At 42.5% G+C, this 19,831-nt stretch overlaps 1 protein-coding gene across 2 annotated transcripts; it reads right to left on the bottom strand.

The window, feature by feature from the left end:
- Positions 1–7,260: 7,260 nt before the first annotated feature.
- Positions 7,261–17,610, bottom strand: FBXW12 (F-box and WD repeat domain containing 12). 2 transcript variants are annotated; one of them, XM_037520369.1, is made up of 10 exons: positions 17,508–17,610; positions 16,836–16,873; positions 16,479–16,639; positions 14,899–15,017; positions 13,977–14,186; positions 13,333–13,491; positions 12,033–12,243; positions 11,427–11,605; positions 11,212–11,345; positions 7,261–7,419 (listed from the first exon to the last, which is right to left on the bottom strand). In XM_037520369.1, the coding sequence occupies exons 1-10, from the start codon at positions 17,595–17,597 to the stop codon at positions 7,320–7,322; spliced, it is 1,401 nt and encodes a 466-aa protein (XP_037376266.1). In that variant the 5' UTR covers positions 17,598–17,610; the 3' UTR covers positions 7,261–7,319. The 2 variants fall into 2 exon arrangements, with proteins under 2 accessions (XP_037376266.1, XP_054555135.1); XM_054699160.1 differs by having other exon boundaries at positions 11,427–11,575.
- Between the last annotated feature and the right edge of the window lie 2,221 nt (positions 17,611–19,831).

Here is a 19,831-nt window from a genome sequence, read left to right as displayed (position 1 = left end):
TCTTGTATGCATAAATAAATGCATCTTAAAAAAAAATGTTCAAGGACAAATTCAGACCGCCCCTCCAATCCTTTGGATTAGTTAGTTGGTGATATTTCATGGATCTTCTTTTAGAAGCATCCTGCCCTAATTAAAGATGATGGTTTATCCATTTCCAAATGTAGACAAGGATATTATCATGGTGTTTGGAAGGAATTTCTTTTTTTTTTTTTTTTTAAGATTTATTTATGCATACAAGAACTGGAGTACAGGCCAGAGGTGCAGGGAGTAAGAGGATCTACCAGAGACAGAGTGGGGAACAGAACAGGTGAACTGACTGAAATATACCACTGAGGGGAGCAGTGGGCAAGACAGGAGAGGTCTGCTGCGACATGTGGGTCACCTCCCTAGTCAGGGATGGAATTCATGGTGTAGAGGCTGCGGGCAGCTTCACAGTGCTGTGCCTGGTGGCACACCCTTTGTGCCACCAGGGAGGCCCAGGAATTCATTTCTTGATTGCAACTTTTGGGTTTTATTTACAACTGTTTGGATTACCAGGTACCCTTAAAACAATGACCTGGGGGCCCTGAGAATGCTGGCAGGTCTAGGAGTGTTTCCCTCTCTGCTGGGACTGGGAGTGGCACGGGGAGGTACTGCCATCTTCTGGCCACACTAGAACTTACCAGAAGTGGTTGAGGATGTTTTCAGTGTCCTCAGTTTCTCTAGAAATTCAAACAATGAGGAGCAGTTCTAAAGTCAGTAGTGCTAGGGCTTAGTGGGTAATCTTACCTTGTCTCCCACTTGAACTCTTGTTTAGATGTGAGATATGTCTAAGGAGATGATTGAGGTTGTGTAACAGTGAGTGACTAGTCAGGAAAACAAACTGGAGTTCCAAACAGCAGAAATTTAAATATAAGGAACTGATTATAAAAGAAGGAAGGGCAAAAGGGGAAGTAATGTCACCCAGAGATCAGAGATTCCAGAAGCCTTAATCTCCCCTACGCTGACAGCGGGGACCATGTAACCCACAGCCCGTTGACCTGTGATGTTGGGAAGGCAGGAGCTGTGTACTCTCTGGTGCTACAGGAGCCAGGCACCCTCAGACATGGTGACCGGTGCAGTCAGGAAGCGGGGATTCATGTTTCCTGTTGAAACCTCACCGCTCCCACTCTTGTCTCTCTAGGCCCCTAGCCCAGGAATCGGAGCTCAGCTCTGGGGGGCAGGAAACCTGGATTTTAGTTTTAGTTTTAGTTTCTACTCCTCTGAGTCACCTCTACTCTGGGGAACAGACCAGGCTGATGTAGCATATGGCAGGGGCCATCTTGTCTTGTGGGTTAGATTCCAAATTGGCACCTCACAGGATTTAATGAGGAAATGTTTGTCAAGTGCTGGATCAGTATAGCTTCTGCAGAAAACTAATGGCTTAGACTAGAAAAGAGTTGATTAAGGGAACTACTTACAGAGCCGTGGGCATCAGGGAAGTCAACAAGGGGCAGTGAGCACAGCTGTTACCAGCCTGGGGCAGGGTAGGGCAATTATCCAGGGCAATTATCTGCACCAGTGGGAGCTGCAGCTGAAGGAGGGGCTGCCCCACAGAAACAGAAGCTTTTGAAAAGGGAGGCCAGCCCTTGCCAGCCTGGCCCTTGGACAGGGAGGAAGCTGGTGGAATAATTAGCCTGGCCTCTTGCTCCCCCCACCTCCTAGTCTCCTGTCAGCATTTATTGGCTAAGCCATGGGCCAGGGGAGGTCAAATCCCAAGTGCAAAGTTTAGTGGAAAAGCCAGGAATGGCTTGATGAGCAAAGATGCATCCAGTGTAAGCACCTACCACCCAGGAGACATACAGTAGGTGCTTTGTCCTTCAAGACCACTTGGTTCTCAGCCTCCATTCCCCAGGGAATGGTGCTCCTTGGGAGGTGCTGCGCAGCACAAAAGGACCTCAGAAACATTGACTTCTTAGGACCCATCTGACCTCTTGGCCTCTCCAAGCTGGGTGGGATGCTGGATGTGCAAATAGGGACCCTAGGAAGACGTCAAACTGCAGGCTGTGGAAAACATGTCGCATATCTACACTTCATCTCAGAGCAGAAGAAGCCCCTGATTCAGGTTTGTGAATCCAAGAGGAAAGTAAGTCCTTGTTCTGTCACTTGGCCATCCTGGGCAGCCCCAGCCTGAGAGTTTCTCGCCTTTTTCTCTCATGCACAGGGTTGCTGCCTAAATTCTCCCTGGATTCAGAGTGAGATTCAGGCTACAAGCAGTACAGGAGGGCCCTGCCTTTATCCTGTCTTGCTAGCACCCCAGTTCTTTTTTTTTTTTAAGATTTATCTGTTTATGCATATAAGAACCGGGGTACAGGCCAGAGGTGTGTGTGGGTGGGGTGAGAGGATTCACTAAAGACAGAGTGGGGAACAGAACAGGCAGATTGACTGAAACACGTTGCTGAGGGGAGCAGCGGGCAAGTCAGGAGATGTCTGCTGCACCATGTGGGTAGCTTCCTGACAGGGGATCAAACTGCTTCATAGGTTGCGTCTTAACCCCTTGCGCCACCAAGGAGGCCCTAGCACCCCAGTTCTTGCACCACAAGAGAAAGGTACCACTCTGGCATTATCCATGGGTTGGGGTAGACTATGGTAGGCACACTGGGTGTCTTCTCTGGGGAAGGCTGAACCCAGCCAGGGGGAATGAGACTTGCTCAAGATTACCTGGCAAGTAGGACGAGAATCCAGTTCTCCCAGATGGAAACTCAGTCTCCTGCTGCTCCATGCCCCCCAGATTCCCTCCAGGACAGGTCTGCCTCGGGCCCAAGCACCACCTCCTGGGCCCCTCTGTGTCCTCAGCATTATTAGGCCAGGTCCTTCTCCGCTGCCTGCCTCCTGCCCTACTGCCCTTGGATACATCATCAGTCCCTTGACTTCCTATCTGATCCCCCCCTTTGCCCTCATTGGCTTTATCTATTTCTCCTTTTCATTTTGTCAACTTTTGGTTCCTATATTTGAAGTGAATCAAATATTTAGGATTTTTATCTTTGTTTTGATTTTTTAATATTTATGAAATTTTCCTTATTTCTAGTGATACATTTGCCTTTGTCTGCTTGAATACTTTTCAATGTTCATGGTGTAAATTCCCACATGACAATTCCTTTAACAAGTGATTGAGTTGCTGTGAAATTCTAGCCTTTGGATGGAGTAGGTATGTCCTCTTAGGGAGACATGTGTTTCCTTTTTCCTTAGCAGACATTGTAACCCAATTCAAATGTTAATTTTCAGATTAACATATTTTACTACTTTTAAAATTATGATTTTAAGTATTTCATTTTATTCCCCTTATTAAGTTCATGCCATTTAATTTGCGGTATCTCTAAATCTTCCAAACTGGAGGTTTGGAAACTGTAAAAAATCCATATCAGGCAAAGACTGCAAAGAAAAATATTCATTCACTTTATTTATTTTTTTAATTTTCTTCAAGGACTTTTTTTTTTAAGATTTATTTATTTATTAGATTTATTTTTATTTATTTATACATGCACTGGGTACAGTCAGAAGCATGGAAGGGTGAGAGAATTCACCAGAGCCAGAGCGGGGAGCAGAGCAGGCAGAAGGACCGAGGTACACTGCTGAGGGGAGCAGCGGGCGGCAGGAGAGGTCTGCGCGCCATGTGGGACCCTCCTCTGGTGGCCGGGAGCAGCCGGGGATCGAACTGGCGCTGCAGAGGCTGCGGGCAGCTTCGCAACCCAGCGCTCAACCGCTGCGCCACCGGGGAGGCCCAAAAATATTCATTCACTTTAAAGAGGCATTGTTAGGAGTATTATATACATTCACTTGAATTAATTTATCCCCATTATTTTATAGTTGAAAATACAATGTCATTAAAGGAACATTTTAAGTGGACAAAACCATGGCTTGCTCATAGAAGTATGATGATCATTTTTACATTTTTCTCGGTCATTATCCATACACGTTATTCTCTTAAATAATTGTGATAGAAATTTAAATGCCATTTTAGAATCTACTTTATTTCATTTTGCTTCAAATCATTCATGTTTTAATAACTTAGTTATTCATTCTTTAATTTTTTTACATAGTAATTCATGAAGTTGACCTGCAACGATTAACTGACTGCTTTCAACAGAGTATAATTAAATCTGTAGTTTATATCACAAAGTTTTCATTAATGCAAAACTCACATCTGGAAAAGTTGGTATCTCCTGAGTATAACTTCCCTCTATATATAATTGTTGCAGTAAACTTTTTTTTTTTTTTTTAAATTTTCTAGAGGCATGTCTTATTTATCTATTTGTTTGTTTGTTTGGTTTATACATGCACTGGGTACAGTCAGAAGCGCGGGAGGGTGAGAGAATTCACCAGAGCCAGAGTGGGGAGCAGAGCAGGCAGAAGGACCGAAGTACACTGCTGAGGGGAGCAGCGGGCGGCAGGAGAGGTCTGCACGTCATGTGGGACCCTCCTCCGGTGGCCGGGGAGCAGCCGGGGATCGAACCGGCGCCGCAGAGGCCGCGGGCAGCTTCGCAACCCAGCGCTCAACCGCTGCGCCACCTGGGAGGCCCTGTTGCAGTAAACTTTTTAAGTGAATTCAGCGTAGGTTAGTTTGATACCACATTAGAGACCCCACTCTGATCTGCTCACATCCAGCCTTGGTGACATGATAATTACATCCCAATGTGGGATGATGTCACCCCACTTGTCCCCCCATCTGATACCTGCCATCACCCCCCACAGCCAACACTCATCTCATCAGCAGTGAGCTACACCAGCCAGCTGAGACCCTTGTCTCAGACCTGAGCTGGAAGCAGCAGGGGGCTGAGGGGAGACATATTTTGGAGGAATTCCCTTTTCTCATTTCTCCAACATTTTTTGAAAAACTTATTTTTTTGTGTGTTTGAATAATGTCATCTTTCTCATTTATCATCATTTCTATTTTTCTTATTATCTTCCTTATTTCCTTCTCTTCATTCTCCAGTTTGTTTTTCTCTCATACTTCCTTTTCTTCCATTCTTTTTCTATTAAGTTCATTCCATTTTTATGCCCTTTATTTCCTCTCCTTTTTTTAAAAAGCATTTTACCCTTTCATCTTTGCTCTCCAACCTCTATTTATTCCAATTTTCCCAGTCTCCTTTCGAGGGAATAGAGCAATTTGGTCCTTATTGCCAGTGGCAGCCTCCCTGGGTTTCAGCATCTCAATTCCTTACCAGAGAGCAGACCTGCGGCAGCCCCTTTGCTGCTTCTCTGTGCTATCCCACTTTGATGGACAAAATCCCTTCACCTCATAAATTGCCTGAGCCAAGTGCCTGGCTGACAGCTTGAACTGCAGAGGACTTGCTATTACTGTCTTTGCCTGATATGGATTTTTTAGAGCTCAGCTTCATTCCTGTCTTCACTCCCTGGCCTCTCCTCAGCCTGCTCTCTGTTCCATTATTCTAGTCATCTATTGCTTTCTGTTAAGTTGTCACAGGCTCTGTGCTCATTTTACTCTGCCCTCTCACTCCCAGCTTTCCCGGGGCCAGAAGTCAAGGAAGTCCAATGTGAAGTTCCTAGTCTCACTTCTTATATCTTCAAAGTCACTTAGGGCTCTTCATCCACAACTGCAGGGCCAGCTGTTGCACCTTGCTCTCTGTTCTTTAAAGGCTTTTCCTTGCCCTACTTCCCATCCATTTATCCCTCCCCTTCAGTAAGAGGCTTAATTTACTTTCAGTGGCCTCTCTCTGCTGTCTTTGTACTTCCCTGACAAGCTCACCCTGCAACCCATTTTCTCTTATTCCTTTTCTGATGTTGTTCCATTGGTTTCTCTTCCTTTCTTTTCTCTCATCTTGTTTATCTTAGCTCCTTTTTTCTTTTTAAAAAGATTTTAACATTAATTTGACAGTCATTTTCATCTCTCTATAACGTTGGGGGGACATTTTCACTCATAGCACATTTTCTATTGCAACATTCCTTTCCCTCTCTCTCTCACCTCCCACCCTAGCTTGAATTAACTGCAACCATCAGTTAATCAATCTGCGACCACCACCTCTGTATTTCTGCTTTAACCATTTTCCTGGCGCTGCCCCCTTATTTTCACTCATGAGTACTGGTGATCTGTGACAAGACTTATTTTCCTTCCATGTAGAGCCCTGCTGTCTGTAGGTCTTCCAGACTTTCTCCATTTCATCACCCATGGGAATATTGGCATGTCTGCTTGGCAAGTCCAGAGGCAAAAAACAGAGCACACATAGATCTGCCCTTTCCTCTTTTCCTTATGGATCTGGCTGACACACAGACCTTCAGTTTTCCAGCCCTCAAGTCTATATATAGGAACAACGCTCACCGCTGGAGGTAGCCTCCTGCAGCCCCCAAAGCTGCAGGACTGAAGGGCTAGTCTCAGACTCAAGTTGCAGTTACCGCAGATACAATTGTTGTTTTTCATTCTGGCCTGTTCTCTGTACTCAGAGGTCTCTTCTCATCTGTTCTTCATCTCTTATCAGTAAACACAGGTGCTGTTTATAAAATATCTCCTGTTATCTTCGCCACCAACCTTGTCCTACACAGTGACATCACTAGGCTTTTCTTCCTTTATCCTTCTAGTCACAAATTCAAGTTCATTTCTCTAGCAAGGGAATGGTGAACACTTTGACAGCTAGAAACCCTGCCCTTTGGGAAAATCTCCCAAGTGTGTGATCCCTCCCACCCAGGTCCCCAAAGCCAGGGGAGCAAACCCATGTATCTTACTTGACTTATTAGTACTTTCTCCTGGAACTCTGAGTCCTGAGCTACTGATACAAGGAGAGGGGACCAGTTCTTTATCACATCCTTTACAGTGGCTGAGGAATGTGAAAATAGAAATGCTCATATTATTTAGCCTTTGATGTTTTCTATTTCCTAGTCCTCCTGAGCGGTTTTTATTCCCATTTGTATTCAGAGTCTCTTCTAGCTACCTTTAAGTTTTAACTTCTATATTCTGTTAATATATTTCCTTATTGTTTAAATTCTATAGTGTTTTAGTTGCTTACAGGCAAAAACACTGATATAGGTGTCTTCACTTTTAAAGAAGCTGCAATTGAATTTCATACTTGCCCCCACAATATGCTCCCCTTGACTAGTTTGGGATTGTGTATTTGTGTGACCCTTTAAATTTTACTACCTTACTATTATGCTATACTCTCCCTGGTGGCAAGGACAAAAGATATGTTGCTCCACATTGCAATATCTCTCACGGGGTCTGATTCACCATAGATAAATCTTCACTTCTTTCCTAATAGCACTAAAAGAATCATTCTGGGCTTGCAAACAGAATTCTCTTTACTACGTTGAGGAAAATAATACAAGGCTACATAATTCCATTAGTTTCCACATTACATTTTCAAAGAATACATCACCAGAATGCTGGATCCACGAATTCTTGATACTATACATACTATGCTCACATTATCACATATTGCTTTGGAGACATAGCTGCCAATAGAAAAAACAAGGTAATCAGTAGACAAAAGGGAAGGCAGGTATAAGCATTTTTGATAATACTGAATTCGATCATTACAGGAGACTAATGTATATAGGGCAAGGATGTCTACTCTACTTCAGTGTCATACTGAAAGTTATAACCAATGCAATAAGGCAAGAAGAAGGAGTAAATGGCAAACAGATTGGAAAGGAAGGAGTAAAACTGTTGACAGATTACATGATTGTTTACTTATAAAAATCACAAAATATTTACAAATCTGTTAATAAAGGCAATCAGAATTAGTTTAGCAAAGTAGCAGAATACAAGGTCAATATACAAATATTAATCATATTCCTATACAGTAGTAGTGAAAATTTAAATAAGACATTAGTGTTTATAAGAACACCAAAAACATGAAATACAGAGGGATAAATCTTTCAAACTATATATAAAACCTGAATTGTAAAAACTATAAAAACATTGATGAAAGAAATCAAACACCCAGACAAATGAGAGACATATAGATTCATGGATTGGAAGACACAACACAATAAATATGACATTACCACATCTCTCCCACACTTATCTATATAATTCCAGCATAAAACCAAGTAGAATTTTTGTAAAAATTCATAGACTAATTCTAAGTTGTATGAGGAAAATAAGGGAACCAGAATAGCCACACTAATTCTTAAAAAAAAAAAAAAAAAAATGGAGGACTCAATCTGATTTCTAAATTTCTATAAAGTTACACTTTCAAGGTATCATATTAGAGGATACACATATAGATTACTGGAACAAAAGAGAAAGTCTTTTGTTCATGTATACATTTTGAGCATATATATTAACCCCTACATATGATCAATTATTTTTTGACAAAGGTGTAAAGACAATCAATGAAAAAAGAATAGGTTTTCTTTACCCCCCAAATGGTGAATAACTGAATATCCATATGCAAAAGATAAATAAACCTTGACTTATGTCTTGTCCTATATAAAATTTAATTCAAAAATGGATCCTAGACCTAAATATAAAACCTAAAACTGTAAAATTGTCAGAGGAAAATATAGGATAAAATCTTTGTGACCTTGGGTTAGGCAAAGATTTCTTATATACAATACCCAGAGCCCAATCATTTTAGAAGAAAAATTAGACTTCATCAAAATTAAAAACACCTTATTTTTCTTCTTTAAAAAAAAAAAAGATTTATTTATTTGTGCATACAAGAGCTGGGGTGCAGGCCAGAGTTGCGGGGGGTGAGAGAATTCACCAGAAACAGTGGAGAACAGAATGGACTGACTGAAACACACTGCTGAGAGGAGCAGCGGGCAAGGCAGGAGAGGTCTGCTTCTCCATGTGGGTTGCTCCCTGGCCGGCCGGGGATTGAACTCTGTGCTGCAGAAGCTGTGGACCGCTTCACAGCGCAGTGCTTAACATCTTGCGCCACCAGGGAGGCCCAAGAACACCTTATTTTTCTTTTTTTTTTAAATTTTTTTTTTAATAGAGGCATGTTTTATTTATTTATTTGTTTGTTTTGTTTATACAACACTGGGTACAGTCAGAAGCGCGGGAGGGTGAGAGAATTCACCAGAGCCAGAGCGGGGAGCAGAGCAGGCAGAAGGACCGAAGTACACTGCTGAGGGGAGCAGCGGGCGGCAGGAGAGGTCTGCGCGCCATGTGGGACCCTCCTCCGGTGGCCGGGGAGCAGCCGGGGATCAAACCGGTGCCGCAGGGGCCGCGGGCAGCTTCGCAACCCAGTGCTCAACTGCTGCGCCACCGGGGAGGCCCAGAACACCTTATTTTTCAAAGACACTATTGGGAGAGTAGAAAGACAAGCCACAGGGTGGGAGAAAATATTGGCAAATCATTACGTGATAAAAGACTTATATTCCAAATAGATAAACAATAGCAAAACTCAATATTAAGAAAATAAGCTAAATTAACTGAATAAGCTGAATTTTAAATGGGCAAAAGGCTTGAACAAACACATTACTAAAGCATTATCTGGTTAGCAAATAAGCAAATGAAAAGTTCCTCAAAATCATTGGGGAAATGCACAACAGAAATATCAATGAAATCATCACATACATATTAGAATGTGAAACAAAAGCAGTTTTTATAATGTCAAACATATATGACCCAACAGTTCTGCTTTTAGGAAAATACATAAATACAAAAATATTTATAGCAATTTTATTGTAATTGTCCCAAACTAGAAACATAAACATTCCTCAACTGACAAAGTGATGAACCTAAAGAGATAGTAAAATGAAGTGATAACTACTGGCACTACTCAGCAATAAAAAGGAGTGAATTATTGAGGCACACAACATGGGTAAATCTCCAACACCATGCTCACTGAAAGCAGCCAGACACAAAGGAATCCATATCCTATAATTCCACATACATAAGATTTTAGAAAATATAAACTAACTTATAAGGACAGAAAGCAGGGCCTCCCTGGAGTTGCAAGGGGTTAAGACACAGCCTGTGAGGCTGTCCGCAGCCAATGCAACAAGAGTTCCATCCCTGGCCGGCCAGGGAGCTGACCCACAGGGCGCAGCTGACCTCTCCTGTCTGCCCACTGCTCAGCAGTGTATTTCAGTGAGTCTGCCTGTTCTGTTCCCCCCTCTGTCTCTGGTGAATCCTCTCAACCCTCACACCTCTGGCTTGTACCCCAGCTCTTGTATGCATAAATAAATAAATCTTTAAAAAAAAAAAAAAGACAGAAAGCAGATTAGTGATTGCCTGGTGCGGAGGACGAAGCACGGGCAAAATAAAGTCGGATGGATAAAAGACAAAGCTATGCAGTATGGGACACTTGATATAAAGGAGGAAATAAATATTTTTTAAAGTATCACTGAAAAGAAATGAGTACTATGACTTAGAGTAGCTTAAGATTTATTGGAGAATATACAGAAAACAAAAAATTATAGGAAGTCAGCTAAGCATAATTATATAGTAATTATATTTTTAATATATTTTTGCCTCAAAAACATCACAAATAATTTCTCTGAACATAGAGATCTCTCCCATTCCTTAAAAAAAAAAAATATATATATATATATATATATATACTCCATTATGTGGATAACACGCCATTATGTGGATAAACCTTAGTTATTTAACAATCTCTTACATGTTAGGCAGTTAGGTAGTTTCCAGGATTTGGCAATCACAACTAATGCCACAGCAAACTGAAGTATTGTTAATGACTGGTGGTGAACCTTCAGAGTAAATTTCTTTTAGTGGCATTGGCAGTTCAAAGGATACATATATATGTATTTTGTTAGATATTGTCAAAAACAGGCATTATTGGACAAGTAACAATCTAAGAAAATATTTTAAAGTATATAGAAGATAAGACTTCTATATTTAGGATGTAAAATCTCAAGATAATCAATTTCAGATGAAGGCAAGCAATCTAGAAGAAAATTCAGCAAAATGGAGACAAAGGCAATTCACTAAAGAAGCAACCCAAATGGCTAATGGACTCAAAAAAAGGTACACACCTGGCCTGTACCCCATTTCTTGTATGCGTAAATAAATAAATCTTTTAAAAAAATAAATAAATCTTCCATATACTGTTTGTGAGAATATAAATTGAGAGCAATTTTGGAAAGCCTTTTGACATCTATCACAAGGACCACAGACAAGCTCCCAAGAACTAGTAATTCTCTTTTGGGGAATATGTTTCTTCATATAGCTATCAAAGATCTTGAAAAATATTATCCCTTCATTTATTTTATTATTTATAAATTTTAAAATTTCAGGGAAAGTTTAAGTCACAAATCAGGACTTACCAGCTTGGAGTCTTATCATTCTGCTTCTGTGCCAGGTGACAGCAGCTTTTGAGGTATGGATAACGGCCTTCTTCTTCCCACATGTATATGTGCAGAGAGTCATCCATGGATGTGGTAAGGACATGGACAGAATCCTTCAAAGGACAGCTGGGAGTGAATGGCCCGAGGCAAAGTCAGGGCAGTGAGCAGTGGGTGGAGGAGGAGGACATACATACCGCCCACAAGTAGCCAATGGTCCCCTGGTGGTTTTCAAATTGTTGCAGCATGAGCCCATTGATGGTGAAGAGCAACAGGTATGGCCCACTCTCAAAGGCAATCATATTTCCATCACTGACTCCCATCCAAATAGGATTCTCCATATGAGCTGGCAACAGGAAACTTGCGATCTGATTTGCTGTTTTCATTTCAAAAAAATACCCCCATTACATTTACTTGGAAGCTACACCACCAATCATTAAACACAGATGCACACATGCAGGCAAAGTTTGGATTATTTAGTCATGGTAATAGGTGCTGTGATACTGGGGCAGAGGGCTTTGGGTAATGAGTAAGAGCTCAATGATGAGGGAAGACCTGCCATGGAAAGTGTCATTAGAATTCAGATCCAAAAGCATGATGGGAATATAACACGTCCTCCCTAGAAAGCAGGTGGAGTGTAGAGGTCAGAAACATGAGCATCAAAGTCAGAGACAACTGGCTCACACCCAGTTAAAGAAATCCCCTGCCTCCATTACATGTGACCTATTTACATAATTTCATAGCCTAAAATGAATGGATGCATGATGAGGAGAAACAAGTGTTTCTGATGTGGCACAGCCTACCTTGGAGGACTATACTGTCCCCATTCTTCACAGCTGTTAGATCAAAGGTGGTGAATCCTGTCTTTTTGAAAGAGTCCCTTCGGAACATCAGTGTTATCCGGTTTGGCCTTCTTGGAGCCCAGCAGGCTCTGCAGCATGATGAAAGCGGGAGAGAGAGAGACAGAGGGGCATAGTCCTCTGATGGCCTCAGTAAGCACTTTGTGAAAAACACCTGTGGAGAGATTATCACACATGTTGTGGTGAAGGGGGAAATTACAGCATCTTAGTACAGGAGTTACTCCAGAAAAGTTCCTTAAAAATCTTCATGTGATCAAAACTTTATTATATCTTAGGAATTGTTGAGCAGTCCCTACTCATTATGCCAACATACGAACTCACTGTCTTCTTAGTCTGCCTGTCATGGTCACATGAAGTATAGTCCTGAATCCTGTCTTCTAGCAGGCCAAGGGGCTATAAAATCATCTCCTCACACTGGGCTCTGATCAAGTAGCAGCCAGGTAAGCAGACTTTCCCTTCTTGGAGAACTAGTCAAGGCTGTTTTGCTTTTCCTGCCTCCTTGCTCTCTGATGCCCAGTCCACACATGCCAAGCTAAAAATGGCCTGCTGGAAGACCAAAGACTTTCTCAGAGTGACCATCAGAGGCTGACATGTATTTATTTACTTCTGAATCTCTCTGTATTTTCCAGTCAAGAGAGAGGAAAGCAAAGCAAGGAAAGCAAAAGTGAACAAGGTTACCAAAGATCCTCTTTTTTTTTTTTTAAGATTTATTTATTTATACAAGCACTGGGCACAGTCAGAAGTGCAAGAGGGCAAGAGAATTCACCAGAGTCAGAGTGGAGAGCAGAGCAGGCAGACTGACAAAGTACACTGCTGAGGGGAGCAGCGGGTGGCAGGAGAAGTCTGCACACCATGTGGGACCCTCACCCAGTGGCCGGGGATCGAACCGGCACTGCAGAGGCTGCGGGCAGCTTCGCAACCCAGCGCTCAACCGCTGCACTACCGGGGAGGCCCACAAAGATCCTCATTTCTTGATCACTCACCCTCCATCTCTTTGGTTGATTTAGGTTTAATGGGCAAATATTCGTTAATTAGTGTTTGCCTTTGCAACTGAATATTATTACTTCAAAGAACATGGTTTCTGGTCTATAGGAATGAATTCCACTTATCGCTAGGGCACTTGAGAGGGTGAGCCGTATGTTTGGTCCTCACCAAGCTCTGCAGTTTCTTTAGCACTCCTTAACTTGCCTTTCTTAATGCCTGACCCTCTCCTCCAGCAGTGAAAGCACAGAGCAATACCTACCCTTGGCAAGATATTTTGATATGTCCCACATGCAAAGAGCCAATTCTTGTCAGGAGAGAAGTGAAGAAAATCAACGCTGTATTTAAATGCATTAACTTTAGAAACGCTCCTTAATTCAGGCACTGTCAATGTGTAGATGTCACCTTCAGCATTGGCCACCTGAAACCAAGGCATTACCAGTAATTATGTCAACGGAAAGATGTGAAATTGAAAGCAAAAGCTTACAGAAGTCAGTTGTAAGATATGCCAGCATTTCTTCAATCTCATAATGGAGATTAAAACCTCTGGCCAGCCTGTCTCATAATATATATTTTTAAAGATTTATTTATTTATGCATACAAGAACTGGAGTACAGGCCAGAGGTGCAGGGGATGAGAGGACCCACCAGAGACAGAGTGGGGAACAGAGAAGACAGACTGACTGCAATACACTCCTGAGGGGAGCAGCGGGCGAGGCAGGAGAGGTCTGCTGCGCCATGTGGGTGACCTCCCTGGCCAGGAATCGAACACGTGCTGCAGTGGCTGTGGATTGCTTCATCGGTTTGTCTCAACCCTTGCGCCACTAGGGAGGCCCCGGGATGACTGCCTATTAAGGCAGTAGGTATGTTACTTTGTGGGTCTCTTCCAGATGCAGGACTCACTTACCATAAGAAATGGACCATACTTAGTGAGACAGGCTTCCAAGGAAAAATTGGCCCGAGGCATGTCGAGAGCAGCCAGAGCATCCTCATACTGACAATTCCACACTTTGATAGTTCCCTCCAAATCTGCAGTGAATGCAAGATGCATCTGAGGGAGGGTTGTGAGATTCATGATTCTAGACTTCTGGACTGGGCTTGACCAGATCATAGTGCCCTAGAGAAGAAGAATAACATGATATGTGTTCAAGGAACTTTCACACCTACTGTGCTTTCATTCTGCTAGTGTTTATTTGGAAACTCCCTTCAAATCTCATCATTTCTCTGCCACCTCATATATTCACAAAAAGGTATTTATCATACTTCAGAAGACTCTGTAGGAGAGTCACTATCTAATTTCTATGGGGAGGAGAGAGAAATACAAACAGGAAAAATCAAGAAAATGCAATAACCTGGGATCCACTTTGGGTTTTTCCAACTCCCTATCTAGTGCTTCTTACACTGAATGTGCTTGTCCTGCTAAATCACAACCTTTGTGCCCCATGGATCTCAGTTAGAGACCACTTTCTGAAAAAGGCTATGTCACAAATGCCAATAGTTGACAGAGAGGCCGTAGAATAGGTGATGAAGACGAATACTGCCAAAAGATTGTTTATATCACTGCATATTACCAGTAGAAAATAAGTCCTTGCACAAGTTTTTGTAGAGAAACACATCAAAAAGTGACTTCTCTGTGTCTACAGTCTAAATATCACATGTTACTAATTAGAGGATCTGATTTGAAACTTTCTTTCTGTTACCGATTCCAAATACCATTTTCCTCCAACACTTGGGTATAAGAGCATGGACACAGGCTCCTCATTAGCTCATTTTCCTCCAACACTTGGGTATAAGAGCCTGGACACAGGTTCCTCATTAGCCAGACTCACGTTCTGCACATCCCAGGCATACAACATGCGTTTTGAAGACACCGTGCAAATGACTGACTTCTCTTGTCCGTCCATTGTGTGGCCACTTCCTGACAGATAAGCCATAGGTCCTAAGATTCCTAGAATGAAGCAGACAATAATTGGCCACCAAATACTAAAGGGATGACCCATTTGAATAAAAAGTCTGAAAAGATAATTTTAAGTATTCGGCACCCTCTTAGGAGGGTGTGAGTAAAAATTGGGTTCCAGAGTCATCCCAGAATGGTTGGGATTGGCCATTTGAGAAATTGGCCAACTTGTTTTCCTCTTTAATCTCAGTTTCCATAGATATAAAATGGGGATAAAAACCTCTCCATTAGAGAGCTGTGTGGAGATTTCTTGACCTACTAAACATAGAGCTTCCATATGATCCAGCAATTCCACTCCTAGGTATTTACCCAAAGGACACAGAAACATCAATTCCAAAGAGCACCTGCACCCCTATGTTTATAGCAGCACTCTTTACAATAGCTAAGCTTTGGAAACAACTTAAACGCCCAAAAATAGATGACTGGATCAAGAAGATGTGGTACATATACACCATGGAATATTACTCAGCATTCAAAAAAGATAAACACATGCAATTTGCAGCAACATAGATGGCGCTGGAAGGGATCATGCTCAGCGAAATAAGCCAGAAAGAAAAAGAAAAATACCGGATGGTCTCACTCATAGCAGGAATCTAGAAAACTTAAATAAGGGACCAGGAAAAAGAATAACTATAAGAGGGCCTCCCTGGTGGCGCAGCGGTTGAGCGCTGGGTTGCAAAGCTGCCCACAGCCTCGGCAGCGCCAGTTCGATCCCCGGCTGCTCCCCGGCCACCGGAGGAGGGTCCCACATGGCCCGCAGACCTCTCCTGCCGCACACTGCTCCCCTCAGCAGTGTACTTCAGTCCTTCTGCCTGCTCTGCTCCCTGCTCTGGCGCTGGTGAATTCTCTCATCCTCCCGCACTTCTGAATGTACCCAGTGCTTGTATAAATAAATAAATAAATAAATCTTTTAAAAAAAAAAAAAAAAAGAATAACTATAAGAAAGTGAAAATCAAAATCAACAAACAACTATGAACCAAAGACACTCTATGGGGGGTGGGGGTGCAGGGAAAGGAGGGATTGGTGTCAAAATAAGGGGGTTGCATTGTATGGGGAATATAAATATAAAATTTAAATTAAAAAAAAAATCTCTCCATTAGAGAACTGTTGTAAGCTTTAAATAGGTACCAGGAATAAAGTGGGTGGTAGAACCTCCCTTATCTAAAAGTATCCTTTTTGTTTAAGTTTTTCATTCTAGGAAGGATGGGAAGCCTGTGGGGGAAAGGGAGTAGTAATAGGGCCCGATTTTATGTTATGAGAAGATCACTGTGGTTTCTCCAATCAGCATAGATTGTGGGGGACAAAAGAGGAAGCAAAGTGACCAGTGATAGTTGTCACAGCAACCCCATCCCATCAATTTAAATTCCCTCTCAAATAAACACACAGAAAAGCAAGCAGTAGATTTCTTAAAACAAGTTTCCCACGTTCCTCTAGAGTACTCTGTCTCCATACCGAGGTCTCCTTTTGCTTCTTTGCAGTTAAAGTCCTCAGGTTGTGCCAGTGCCATCCGACGTTCCTGCATTGTTTGGGTGAGGAAGAACTGCTTCCATGTCTTTGTTCCCTGGCACTGATATGAAAAGTTGCAGAATCTCCACTTCCTCAGACACAGGTTTCTGGAAATAGAGTCACAGTGCCATCTGATCAATTCACCTCCTCGGCACCTCTGGGACACCTACCTCTTTTCTCACTGTAACCTTCACTTGTGCCTCTCACAATACAGTCATGCACAGGCCTAGACACACAATCAGATGTCCTCCTCTCTCCAGAGACACCTGCCTTCCCATCCAACCCTCCCCTTCCCTTGCTCACCTCCACAGGGAATCTGTTGCTGCAACCTCGTTCCAGTACTAAGGGAAGGAAAGGAAGAGGTAAGCATGCAGTCTGTACCCAAACACTGGCTCCCACTCTGCCATCACTTGCCCTGTGAGAAAGGCCCTGTGGGTTAAATAGCCACCATCCAAGTCTCAAAGCCTTTCCAGTCGGGGGAGACAGGGTTAGGTAAACAGCAGTGGACCAGTCCTAGTAATATGGACTCAGTATTTGTGAAGGAGTTCACAGGGAGAAGTGTGGGTTTCCTAGGACCTGGAATGGGAGCCTTAAGGACCATTTAGCCAGCACAACAACTCCTGAATATCATTTTGCCATTATCATTTAACAAAATAAGAAGGGCTCAGAATGAAGGATGCTAACTCCAAAACATTTAATATGTCATCCTGCTAGTCTACAAATTGGTACTCAAACTGGTCAGGGGAAGTGACTGAGTCTCTGGTAAATCAGAGCTGAATGGACAGGTCTGAACAAAATAAAGTTAAGGAATAAAGGAAGGTTATATGGGGATAAACAGGGGCTAGCAAAGATCCCAAGACCAAGGGAGGTAAATGAAATGGGTCTTGTGCATGCACCTACAAGATGGAAGAATGGGGTAAGGGGTAGGGGGAAGGCAGACTGGTCAATCAGAGCATTGTGGTGATAAGTGTTTACCCTGTTCACTTGGGAAACCTGGAGCAAGCTGTATACATCCAGGAAAGAGAAGATTCTCAGCAGTGGCACCTCAGGCAATTGGATCTCCATCCTACATGGCCTGAGCCCACATCCGGTCTCCTTTCTCTGCCTTCATTTGCTCTAAATTTAAAGCCTTGGCCCAAATCTTCAGCACTTGGAAGGCTTTCCACCCACCGCCCATCAAGTTCTGACCCAAACAGGCTGCAGGTGTGCAGATTCAGCCTACACTCCACTTTGGCCTCGTCTCTGGGGCCAGCTACACACAGCTGAAGGCTACTTTTCATACAGTAACTTGTTAGAGCTTATTGTTTAAATGCCACCAATACCACCATGGCACTATAAACCCAAAGTGCAGGACCCTGGCACAGCTCTAGTTGTTGATCAACCTGTCAGGACTCTAGGAAATTTCAACTGACACACTCATCTAATCCTGGCTCTATGTGGCCCCCATTAAGTTCCAAATCACTGTGGTAGGGAATCTGCCTGCCACATTTATATGCTTACTTTGGGACATTGAATCTGAGCCAACAAGGCCTAACTTAGTACCAATACATCCCCTGGGTGCCCACCTTTGTGCATTTTAATTTCCAGTGGAAGGGGAAAATGGTGGGCTAAACAGACTTCTCCACAGAGGCCCATGCTAAGGACCATGTCTGAAAAGGTTCTTAATCTGTGCCCTTCCCTGTGGTCTGACACAAGAACTTGATGAGTGATTCTAGTATTTTCTATAGGGAGGTCCTCTGAGATACTCAGCAGTGATGAGCCCTTCCTTAAACTGCTAATTCCAGACTGACCCGCGATAGTATTTTTCAGAAGTACCGTTTTTTTTTCTAAAACGTTATCTACTCCATTAGCCAAAGCCAGATTGTTTTTAAGGGACACTATTCCCTTCCTCAAAATTTGGAATAGAAAATTTTTTACATTGAGAGATACATAAAATACAAACCTGACAACTGTGAGGAGACCACCTCTTTTATTCTATTGAATTAGGTTTGTAGGAAACTGGCTTGAAGAGAATGTGGTTTAAAGAGAAACTGTTACAAAGGGAATAAATCCTTATTAAAAGAGAGATAAAGAGACTATTATAGTAACTTTTATGCCAGTAATTCTAGTCCTCCCTGAGTCTTTCAGTTTCCTTGAACTATGCCATTTACTAATTATAAAATTAAAATAATATCTCTTTTCTTTTTGTTTACCTAACTCAAGTGAATGAACAAACTTTTGACTACTCACTGTTAATACCAACAAAAAAGTCATGTTAGAATTAGACCTTGACATACATTCTGAACTTTGCTTTAAATATCTTCATATATGGCCAAAAACACATGAAACAAAATGGCGAAAAGTGTCCTTCTAGCTCTAATGTTCCAGAATATTGAATGCTGGGACTGATTTTCAGGTGGCTGCATGCTTCTCACCATCTGTAAAGTGGGAATGGTAACTTTTTTTTTTTTAAGATTTATTTATTTATTTATTTATACAAGAACCGGGGTACAGGCCAGATGGGCGGGAGGGTGAGAGGATTCACCAGAGACATTGCTGGGAACAGAACAGGCAGACGGACTGAAATACACTGCTGAGGGGAGCAGCGGGCGAGACAGGAGAGGTCTGCTTCACCATATGGGACCCTTGCCAGCTGGCCGGGATAGAACCGGCGCTGCAGTGTCTGGGGACAACTTCACAGCAGGGCGCTCAACTGCCTGCACTACGGGGAGGCCCAGGAATGGTAACTTTTAAACTGTTGCATTCTCTCTGCTCTTGCTCTCTCTCTCTCTCTCTCTCTCTCTCTCTCTCTCTCTCTCTCTCTCTCTCTCTCTCTCTCTCTCTCTCTCTCTCGTTGCTGATGAACCTGGCTCTTTCCTCTGAGTAGTAGTCCTGTAATCACTTCAGTTCACTCTACTCACCCTCCAGCCTATGAGTCCCTGTGTTTGTACAACAGATGTGAATTAAATCAACATTGAAAATAAGCAGAGCATTCTTTGCTCATCCATTCTTTTCCTGAGATCAGTGAACATCTTAATGACACTTATTTTGAACTCTTTATCAGGAAAGTCACATATTTCCATTTTATTAAGATCTTTTCCTGAGGATTTATCTTGATTTCTCAGTTGGAACATATTCCTCTGTTTCTTTGTTTTTAGTGATTTTCTGTTTTGGCTTCTATGCATTAGATTAGAAAGTCACCTCTTCAGTCTTGAAGGAGATGAATCGTATCAGTCAAACTTGCCCTAACTCTTAGTTGTCTCTAAAACCTTTGTGATCATCCAAGCAACTGACTTTATTTTTAGGGGTTCCCAGTGGTT

The sequence above is a fragment of the Talpa occidentalis genome, unplaced genomic scaffold (genome assembly GCF_014898055.3).
Source record: "Talpa occidentalis isolate TD23 unplaced genomic scaffold, MPIMG_talOcc4v2.1 talOcc4.10, whole genome shotgun sequence".
In the NCBI taxonomy this organism is placed as follows: domain Eukaryota; kingdom Metazoa; phylum Chordata; class Mammalia; order Eulipotyphla; family Talpidae; genus Talpa; species Talpa occidentalis.
This window is presented reverse-complemented; position numbering and strand designations above follow the sequence as displayed.